General features: G+C 36.7%; 1 protein-coding gene across 1 annotated transcript; it reads right to left on the reverse strand.

The window, feature by feature from the left end:
• Positions 1 to 1173: 1173 nt before the first annotated feature.
• Positions 1174 to 5439, reverse strand: nmur1a (neuromedin U receptor 1a). The gene is made up of 2 exons (XM_016544050.1): positions 4542 to 5439; positions 1174 to 1565 (listed from the first exon to the last, which is right to left on the reverse strand). The coding sequence occupies exons 1-2, from the start codon at positions 5437 to 5439 to the stop codon at positions 1174 to 1176; spliced, it is 1290 nt and encodes a 429-aa protein (XP_016399536.1).
• Positions 5440 to 11847: the final 6408 nt, after the last annotated feature.

Consider the following 11847-nt stretch of genomic DNA (forward strand, 5'->3'; position numbering starts at 1 on the left):
ATTTACTACACAGAGCCGTTGTTCACTGACAAGCTGCGCAAAACATGCGCAAAAAATGATCGTGGTTTTGCGCAGCTTGTCAGTGAACAACGGCTCTGTGTAGTAAATGCTGCTCCATGTGAAAGCCCGCACGTGATGGAGATTTACCGCTGATTACAGAATCGGCTTTACTGAGAAGATGCGCGTTAAATATTGCATGCGATTTATCGTGCAGCCCTACTACTGATGCGAAAGAAACCAATTAGCTGCTCCGTGTGAATCATGATGTGATTATATCAGATTGAGTTAGAGCCTATCGGCCTGCGCCATCTAGAGTTTCATGACAGAACTTTGTATTTATGAATGATTCATTTAATTATACACTCATCACTTTGTGCAAAAACACATATTCTTTCAGTAACGGCACGGCAGTTCTAGTGCTGCATTGTTTGGAACTATTTGCATTGTCGTAGAAGATAAGGTAGCTGTCAATACAAATGGCTTAATATTAACTTTTTGCTTATTAAACCATTTTATAAAAGCAATATCACACTTACAATCGTGCTTTTTCGTGAAATTCCACAAAATTTTGTTGCTGTATATGCAATCACTGCCATTATTCCGGAATAGGCTACAACACTGGAGCTCATATAATAACATATTGCTTAAAATTAGGCTATATTCCTAATTAATTTGTTAACTATATTTCTAAACATTATTTGGTAATGCAGGATTTAATGTAAACGGTTGTAGTGTCATGGCACTAATTTGAGAATTACAGATTTTTTAATCTATTTTTTAATCTAAGATTGAATATAATTTGAGACTCAGCCTTTGACAGCTGTAAGCGAAGAACAATGTCTTGAAATTGATTTTAGTAGATACTGGCAGTCAGTGCAAGAACCTGAATGGTTTTATAATGAGACAATTTCCACAATTTCCATCACTTGTTATGCACTCATTGGAAAATATGCTGATAAACCAACAAAGAAAGAGTTATCGTTGGAAATAAATGGGAGCGTCACAGATTCTTTATGCTTGATTAATCTCCAAACCATGTATTTTACCCAAGTGTTTGTATACAATTATCATGTAAGTTTAAATTTATGGTTTTGGATTTATGGATCTTTTCTAAAGCTGCAGAGTTAATTTCAAGCACTGACAATACAATACAATGAATGACAAGTTCATTTCTTAGGAGAAGCTGGTCTTATTTTCCTGGCATTCATCCATATCATAATCTTCTCCTTCAATAGTTACAGTGCCGTTGCAGGGTGGGACATCACTCAAGGTGCTGCGCACAGTAACCCTCGTCATGTTCAGAGAGCGTTTCCTTGGGACAGGATGCCATTTGTGGTGACACATTACCTCTTTAAACATCTCCCTGAAGCGGGTGGACATGAGATTGTAGAGAATCGGATTAATGGCTGAGCTTAGATAGAAGAAGACCCCAGAGATGACATGGACGTATTCATAGACCTGGAAAATCTTCATGTGTTCACTGCTCTTCTGGTCCATAAAACTCCACATGAGTCGATCGGTGTGGAACGGAGCCCAACAGATGCCAAACATGACCACTAGTACAACTGAAGAGAAAATATAAAATTTGGTCTTAAATTATGTTTAACCCAAAATATTAAGTCAAACTTCCTGTTATTTCATTTTTTTCTAGCATGTTTTCTGAACATTACCCTATTGAATATTATTCTGCATTTCGCTGTGTAAAGCCTCAGAAATGTATATGTTTTGCCTTGTCACTGATTAGATAAATACAAATATAAATTTTCACTCACTTGAAAGAGTGGTGCTGATTGCTGACACATCCAATTTAATGTTAATAACAGCCAAATTGTATATGACTAAGAGTTCTTGAAGGAAGGTGAATATTTTTCACATATTTTCCCAAACCAAATTGTATCTCAAATAAAATTTTACCCTACTACAACACCCCCCCCCATGTTATTTCATTTTTTTCTAGCATGTTTTCTGAACATTACCCTATTGAATATTATTCTGCATTTCGCTGTGTAAAGCCTCAGAAATGTATATGTTTTGCCTTGTCACTGATTAGATAAATACAAATATAAATTTTCACTCACTTGAAAGAGTGGTGCTGATTGCTGACACATCCAATTTAATGTTAATAACAGCCAAATTGTATATGACTAAGAGTTCTTGAAGGAAGGTGAATATTTTTCACATATTTTCCCAAACCAAATTGTATCTCAAATAAAATTTTACCCTACTACAACCCCCCCCCCCCACCACCCCCTTATTTAATGATTGAAATCTAATGGCTTTGTAACACTTTTAATTCAGTGCACAAAACGTTTGAGATTTTTTATAGGCTATAATGCTGGCCTATGTTTTATGTATACTTTGAGTTTGTCAGCCCCTATATACTTCGATTGTATTGAAAACAGCAGCTAAGAGAGTTTTTAAAATCTTTTGATGTGTATTTACAACGTTCAAAACAAAGACGGTAGAGTGAATGATGACGATTCTCATTTTTGAATGAACTGTTCCTTTAAGAATTTTTTTAAGACCTGCTCTATCACTTAAGTCCAGCCGCTTGAGGAGAAACTCAATTGTAAGTAAAACTAAATAAATCTAATTATACCAATTGTATTACATAATTCAAACAGTAAATGTTTTTTTGACGCTCTTTAATGTGACAGAGTTGCCTCTGTTTCGGCTGATAATCTCTTCCTCTTTACTAGTTTTAGCGCAAAATAAATAGGTAAGTGAACATCGAAAACACGTCACAACAATTCGTGACTATTTTACGTTTTGGGCAATTAATAGCGCAAATTCTACAGAGCCTCTAAAGGGACATGGTGCTGGAAAAAAATTGGGGTGAGTGGAAAAAATTCGGGGTGGGAGGAAAAAATATTTTTACTTAATTTTTTTGCGTTCCCTCGCAAAACTATTCTCTCGCAAAGATATTTGCGTTCCCTCACAAAACGTTTGCGTTCTGTCGCAAAACTTTAGCATTCTCTCGCAAAGATATTTGCATTCCCTCGCAAAACTTTTGCGTTCTTTCGCAAAACCAGTTGAGTTCGGACAAACACTTCCTGCTACTTTACAGCTAGCAGTGGTTCATAGCTCCGTATGTTCACAATTACGGAAAAGGGACATGGTGGTGGAAAAAAAATCGGCGTGTGAGAAAAAAATATTTTTCAAATGTTACGCAATTCTTTCGCAAATGTTTTGCATTCACTCGTGAACCTTTGCATTCCCTCGCAAAACTTTTGCGTTGTCTCGCAAAGATATTTGCATTCTCTCACAAAACCAGTTGAGTTCGGACAAACACTTCCTGTTTATTATACAGCTTGCAGTTGTTCGTAAAACGCTTAACATGGCTTAAAGAAGATGATAAAAAAGACCAAATATGCTATATTATATATGTATTAAAAACATGTACTGTGCACATGCAAGCCCATAATATGAGCTGAATTGCACGATAAGCATTTTCTCCCCCATAGAAAAGTGCGCTTAACATGGCTCAATATAAAAAATGATAAAAAGCCCAAATTTTATATTTTATTAAAAATATACACTATGTACAGAAAAGCTAAGCGTTTTTAATAATGTTTTGTCTACAGGGTAGAAAACACCTGAACTTGCGCATTCCGTTCTGGGCTCATCTGCTTTTCTGTGCCACATTAAGCATTTTAGAATGTCCCAAAACCATGCCTTGAACTAAGCACTGATTTCTTTATACTTGAGTCCAAGTTCAAAATAAAACTCTATGAACTGCTCCATTGTGAGCATATGGAGCTGTATGAACCACTGCAAGCTGTAAAGTAAACAGGAAGTGTTTGTCCGAACTCAACTGGTTTTGTGAGAGAATGCAAACATCTTTGCAAAAGAACGCAAAAGTTTTGCGAGAGAATGCAAAACATTTCAAAAATATTTTCCTCCCACCCCACATTTTTTCCACTCACCCCAAATTTTTTCCACCACCATGTCCCTTTAGGGGCTCCGTAGAATTCAAACCATCTCATACACATGTTTTTCAACTAATAATTTATTTTGAAAATGTGTAAAATACTTGCAAATACACTGCAAATTATTGAAATGTATGATCTCTCGTGTAATCGCCCAGTGAGTGTTTCAGCCGCGGGAAGACTTTATTTAAACAGCTTGTGACAAACCTTACATTACATTACCTCAAAATTCATTCAATGCCTATTGCTCTTTAGGTAGCTAGAAAAAAAAGTCTTCACACAGTGAGAATCATACATTGTACATATGCACTATATTAAAAAAATGTATTATATTTTTACATAGTTATTTAATGTGTTAGAATAAATCGTTAAAATCAGTTTTTTTATGACAACCTTCCTATATGTCAACAATGGTTTGGAGTATAAACCTAATAATTATATCATTAGAAAGCAGAGATTGCAGTCTATTCAGTGCATAAAACTCAAGATGTGTTTCAAAACGACTCGAAGGGTCACATAAGTTAAGAATACGCTTGCAGTGTAATATGATCTAAAACAGCCAAGGCACTGTTATACATGAGAATTCAGTTATTGGCCAGCTGGCCTACTTACACAACATTTTAGTGACCTGCCGGCGACGGGTTTTCTGCTGCTGACTGCGCACATTAGAGGAGCTGTCTTGTCCCAGACTGGCTTTTGCCTCCAGGACCTGCAACATCTTTTCGTGTTTTAGCTGCATGCCGATGAGCAAATACAACACGCTGATGGTCAACATGGGCAGGAGGAAAAACAGCAGAGTGGTGATTTGGATGATCAGGTTATACATCCAACGTGGCTTGACCAGCATGCAGGTGGCAGAGGTGGACATGGCACCTACTCCTTTCCCTTTGGGAAGAGGGAGGGTGAAGATACCATGGAGGCTGGTGTTGGGAATGGCGCACAAAACAGACACACTCCACACGCTCAAGATCACCCGCTTGGCATGGGTGCGCGTCACTACGTATTTGGCCCTGAGTGGATGGACCACAGCTATGTAGCGCTCCACGCTCAGCGCTGTTACATTCAGGATAGAGGCGAAGCAAACCGTCTCAAAGAGGAAGGTCTTAAAGTAGCAGCCACCATTGCCGAAAAGAAACGGATAGTTACTCCACATTTCGTAGAGCTCCAAAGGCATTCCCAGAAGAAGCACAAGCAGGTCTGACACCGCCAAACTGAACAGGTAGAAGTTAGTGGGCGTCCTCATGACATTTTTATGAGCAATAACGATGCACGTAAGAATGTTTCCAACCGCTCCCACCAAGAAGATGAGCAGGTAGGTGATGCACACAGGCAGAAACACTGGGGAACGTCTAGGCCCCAGATATTTCTCCAGATACTCATCTTGGTTGAGGCAAAACTCTTCCATTTCCACCTCACTGAGGTTCAACACGACACTGCTGTTGCACAGCAGATCTTGGATGCATCTTGATGCTGAGGAATCCGTGGAAGAACAGTTGGGTTTGGCAATCATTCTGGACCTAGTGAGGGAACATGAAAGGGTTGGAGACATCAGATAAGGAATATATTTGCTTGATGATGTTGACAAATGGGAAAATGAGAACCTGGATGTTTTAAAAAGCTGAAGGTCAGGCAGAAGGAACTTTGAAGAAATAATAAGGGACTGTGTGAATTTTTTTTAATTTACATTAAAATATTATACATTTTCATTGAAATATTGGTTGATTTATACACAAAGCACATAAGCTGTAGGCACCAGTTGGTCACTGTTATTATTTCACAATTCATTCCCTGAGGTGAATCTGATGAGGTTCATCTTCCATTGGCAACTCATGCAAGCAAGCAAATGAGACTATTTCTTCAAGGCTGTAATTTGCCCTAAAAAATGAAACATACTTTTATAAAGAAAAGAGGAGAAGAGATTAAATATCCTTAACAGAATATGGTATGAAATATGGTCTAGTAGAGCATAAGCTGAGGTAGATTTTTATCCCTAAGAAAATTTTAATTTTAATAGAATTTATTTAAAGATAGAGCAATTTGTTCAGTAAACCACTGTTTAATAAAAATGCTGTGCTATTAGTGGAAGTAGTAGAGGTGGTTACTGTCTTTGGCGAGTTGGAGGAATGAAATAGAATGAGATACATTTAGTTTAAGCTTGCATGATTATATTAGCATGCTCATTTCCAAGCCAAAGCGGCTGGTATACAGCCACTTTAATACATCATTTTTTAAAGAAAGAAGATGTTAGGATCAGCACATACAGTATATACTCTTGTGATTGATTATTATGCTTGTGAAAATGAAGTACACTATAGAATACTTTTAAATGTAATGTCAAATAACACAGAACAGTTAAAACTATAATTTACTTTATAATCATTTACTTGTGCTTTAGTATGGTAGTCAGTATACAGTTAAACAGTCAAAATAAGTGTACTTTAAAGCACAACAATTATTTGCAAGTACAAAATTTGAAGTACACTGTAAGTGCACATTCAATACAATTAAGCACACAAGGATATATATATACGTGTATATATATATATATATATATATATATCTACATTTCTGTCATGACAACTCTCGGAGGGATTGGCATGGAAATGTACATGACAATGTTAATGTATTTGGTCTTGGCGGAATAGATCTGCTACGCTGCTGCTGCGGCAGAGCAAGTACCGAGACTTGCTACTGCCAATACATCCACAACATGCTGCTGTGAGTATGTAGGAAATACTGCTGCTGCACATATAACATATATAAATAACCCCTATATAGCATACATGAATCACCCCGTAGCAGATCTATACAGGTGGAGCTGGGGAAGGTGAAGGGTTTCTGAAGCTAGACCTATCGGACTGCGCCATCTAGAGTTTCATGCCAGAACTCTGTATTTATATATATATACGTATACACACACACACACACACACAAGAACTAGATTGACACATTCATAAATTCAATCATGGCAACAGGCTGTATATGCAAGTACAGACAATAAAATTGTATTTATTAAAGTTCTGTCTTATTTTCCCCAAGCACTTGCATGAATCAAGAGAAAATAATGTATACTTTGTATTTCTCTATCATAATCATGAGAGACCAACAAGTGTGTCAGACATTTAAACACCACATATAATCAGAAAGAGCCCTTATTTTACACAGTTACTGAGAACAGATCAATCAGTCTGAAACCTAATTTACACACATATTCCCTGGAGCATTTCATGAAGGAAACCTCCCAAATCAATTCCCATTTCAATCATGCCACTAATATCTGACAAGACAGCTTTAAAGCGATAATAAAAAGTCTTTGAATAGATTGTCACATACACCAAATACACTATATCAACATTAACAAGAATCTTACCTTATAGTTTGGCACAATGCACAATCCACTATGTTAAAACATCAGTGACATGAAAATTAAAGCTGAAGGTTCAGAAGGTTCTCCTCAGAAGCCCTGAGCTGATGTAAAAAATGCTATTCTAGTTGAAAAGACTGATAATAAGCCCATCACACATGTTATAATGGGAGTGTTTCCTTGGTTATACAGAGAAACACAGTTACGCTCTCTCTCTCTCTTCACCCTTATTGTATGTCATGGCAAGTCTTGTTTAACCCTATACAAGCATGAGCATTCTGGTTTGGTCCCTTTTTATCTTTCATCATACTCTAACAGTGATTTAGCACATAATAATCTAATTTCATTTGTGTTACGGTACTGTCAGCAGATCTATGTTTAATTGAGCTGGATTGCCTTAATTTGAATGAGGACCTTCATCAAAATGCAGCACACCTCTGGTTTCCATGATGATAATGATTCTCAAAGATAATGAGCATCTGCTATTGTTCCCTTCATTCTTGTCTGTCTGTGACGTTATCAGTTTCAATGGCATTTAGGAAATTCAAGAAAAACGTAGCGGAAATCCGATCCTTCTTAATTATCCTAATCATATGATTCAACCGAGCTTATTCAAATCAAATGCAAAACTAGCTTGTGCGTAAAGGGGTACGATCAAACGGAAATAGAAATTATTTCATAATTTACTCACGCTGACGTCATTCCAAACATTTTTTCCAATCTTTTTGCCATTTCCATTCACATTACGAATGTCATTGATGTCCCTTCCTGACTCATTTACAGTTTAACAAGGGGCCGTTCACACAGAATGCATTTCTGCATTGCACTGAGCTGCTTTTTAATATATTGTTTTTATGTAAATATATGCTAGGCGGACATTTGACATTTTTGTCTTGCCCGTGACACATCTTTCTAAAAACACGGTGCTCAAGTTAAAAGTTGTTCAACTTTTTAAAAAAATGTGTTTTTGCTTCCACTGCACTGGTTCTTACATTTTTAAAATACAAAAACAGGCCGTTGACTCTCAGAATTAATTTTTGTGTTTCACTGCGCTGCGGCACTCAAATTAAAAATAACTTAAAAAGAAAAAAAGCATCTCGAGGCCTTGTGGTTTTCTCATTCCACTGCTCTGCGTCTGCGTTTTAAAATGCATAAGCGCGTTCTGTTCAAATGGCTCCTTAAGTAGCATTTTTGCATTTCACTGTACTACTTTTTCATTGTTTTCTATGTGCAAGATTGAATTATTTGATTGCTGCGCTTGCGTATTGCATCTTTTGCAACGTCCTGCACATGACACGTTCTAAAAATGTAGTGCTCAAGTTATAAGTTGTTAAACGTAAAAAAAAAAATGCATCTTGTCTTTTTCCATCCCTGTGTATCACATTAGTAAACACAAAAACACATTCTGTATAAATGTCCTCGTTCGTTATTCAGATATTTATTATCATCTATTTATACACTCTTAAAAATAAAGTTCTTTATTGGCATCGATGGTTCCATGAAGAACCTTGAACATCCATGGAACCTTTCAAATGCAGAAAAGGTTCTTTATAGTCGAAAAAGTTTCCACAAGGTTCTTTTGTATCTTAAAATGTTCTTCAAAATGGTTAATTTAAGGACTGTTCACTGAAAGGTTGTTTGGGGAACCAAAAATGGTTCTTCTATGGCATCACTGCAAAAACTCCCGCTTGGAGCCTTTATTTTTAAGAGTGTATAGCAAGAAGCAAGAATAAATAAAAACTGGTACCAACATAAAGAGACAAGTAGAAATGTAAACGTAGAAAAGTAGCACACTGGAATGCAAAATGCATTCTTTGTGAGTGGCCCCTAGACAATTACAATGTTCTCTGTCCTCTCACTTGGAGATAATGCAAAGGTGTGAGAATCTGAAAGTGCCCCTGATAGCCTCTATTACTCATTTAGAGTATTCAAGCTAAAGCATTAGCTGTAATTCTCCTGAACTACAATTATGTTTTATTATCTGCACTGCATATTCATATAATAGATCTGGTTTTTCTTGGTGGTTTCAACAAGATTTGTGGCAGAGTTGACCTGCCCTCCACCCATGTCTCTGAAACGGGTCCATTGAAATGACAGGATGTTGAGTGCTGCCATCTTCCTCTGGTGACAAAGACATGAAATTCATAGTTTCTGACAGAACATTAAAATAACTTTAAAAGTCAAGTCAAGTCACCTTTATTTATATAGCGCTTTTAACAATACAGATTGTGTCAAAGCAACTGAACAGCATTAATTAGGAAAATAGTGTGTCAATAATGCAAAAATGACAATAGTAAATACTAATTTTTCAGTTAAAGGCAGTTCATCATTGAATTGCAGGAATAACCAATAAAAGGAATAAAACTCAAACTGCATTAGCTGGGATGAAGGACAAAGACTTGAACTGCTAGAAACCATTAAAGATTTCATAAAGAATCAACACTCTAAAAAACTAAGGTTCCTTATTGGTTCCTCAATGGTTCCTTGAAGAACCTTTAACATCAATGGAATCTTTCCATTGCACAAAAGGCTTTATAGTGGGAAATATTTTTTAGATTACGTTCTTTTTCGCTAAGGAAAATGGTTCTTTTAAGAACCGTTCACCGTAAGGTTCTTTGGGAACCCAAAATGGTTCTTCAATGGCATTGCTGTGAAAACCTCCCTTTTGAAACCTTTATTTTTAAGCATTAAGGAACATAAAGAAATTGATGTTTTATTAGTTTTTGTTAATGTGCTACCTGGCAGCAGAACTGAGAGTCCATAAGCCGTCATGAGCAAAGATGGCAGATTCATATCATGTTGCCTATAATTTCAGGATTGTCTCTGAAGTATTTTCTCATGCTCACAGCCTAGTGTGACCAAAATGAAAGTGTAGAAAATTATTTGATAATTAGAAACAGATATGTACGTTCTTATGGAAACCAATGACTTTTAGAGGTGTACGTGACCAATGCAGGGTGTGGATGTGGCATCTTCATATACATGAATGCTTGAATAAGGTTCAAAGCGGTTTCCCTATAGACCGGTAAATTTCTCTTTACATTTCTAATTGACTGTGACCAGTGTTAATTTTGTCCCTCTAATTTCAAGCAAGCTTGCTGAGCAGTACCTAAAGCAACCTGAGCGGAAACACCTCATGTACTGACCTGAGTGTTCATTGCATATTCTATAAAGGTTTAAAGGGTTAGTTCACCCCAAAATGAAAATTCAGCGTTGTTTACGCTTAGGGTAAAGTGTGCGTATGCGTTTTGATACTCTCCAAAATGGCTGAAGACAGTAACTTGGGGGAGAAGAATTGTTGAATAAAGTCGTTATTTTTGTTTTCTTTGCGCACAAAAAGTATTCTCGTATAGCTTCGCAAAACTCAAGCTGAGCCACTGATGTCACATGGACTGTTTTACCGATGTCCTTACTACGTTTCTGGACCTGGAAACATTACAATTGCGTTGCTCTCTACAGAGGGTCAGTATGGAGCCCAGCAGGAAAAAAATTGTAGGCTTAATCGTGTGCACTATTTACTATTTCGTTCCCTCGATTTGCTAAATCGTGCACACGATTTATAAATCGAGAGAACAAATTAGTAAATTGTGTGCACTATTTAGCAAATCGAGGGAACGAATTAGCAAATTGAGGGAACAAATTAGTAAATCAAGGGAACGAATTAGTAAACCGTGCGCACAATTTAGCAAATCAAGGGAACGAATTAGTAAATTGAGGGAACAAATTAGTAAATTGTGCGCACGATTTAGCAAATTGAGGGAACGAATTAGTAAACCGTGCGCACGATTTATTTATTTTTTCTTGCATGTCATGTGCGGGCTCCGTAGGTCAGAGAGCTCTCAGATTTCATCAAAAATATCTTAATTTGTGTTCCGAAGATGAACGAAGGTCTCACGGGTTTGGAATGACATGATGGTGAGTAATTAATGACAGAATTTTAATTCTGGGGTGAACTAACCCTTTAAAACTATCTAACAAAAAGTTCACATTTTGTTAGCAACCCTTTTTGTTTGCAAACACACATATTTGTGGAGAACTGGCTGTGGCTGAACAGAACACCCTCTGCAATTAATTGTTAATGTTTCAAAATTCCAATATCTTGTACAATTAAATAAATTTTTTCTGAAGCGACACACCAGTGGCAAATCAGAGAGATGTGACCTCCTCAATCAAATACTGATATACAGTATATGGCTGTAATATTTAATGGTTGTGATTATGCTCTTATTAATTGTAATGGCAGTTACAAGCAAAGAATTATCACAGAAAATGTACACAAGTGCACAAGTCGAAAAGGCCACTTTTTATTTTTTATTCTTTTTGAAAACAGCAGACATGCAGATAATTTGCTGGGAACACAGTGATATAAATTAACTGATTTGATCCAGGAGAAATTGTAATGCTACAGTCTCTATTCTGCTGTCTTCAGGGTTTCAAATAGTGTTTCAAAAACAAAAAAGGCAGCAAATTCACCTGTTAGATTTTTTTTCTCTCTCTCATCTTAGCACTGAATAGTTAATTGTATCGCCACTGACTCATCTCGTTCATTGTCAT

This window comes from Sinocyclocheilus rhinocerous, unplaced genomic scaffold, assembly GCF_001515625.1.
Source record: "Sinocyclocheilus rhinocerous isolate Xijiao unplaced genomic scaffold, SAMN03320098_v1.1 scaffold579, whole genome shotgun sequence".
In the NCBI taxonomy this organism is placed as follows: domain Eukaryota; kingdom Metazoa; phylum Chordata; class Actinopteri; order Cypriniformes; family Cyprinidae; genus Sinocyclocheilus; species Sinocyclocheilus rhinocerous.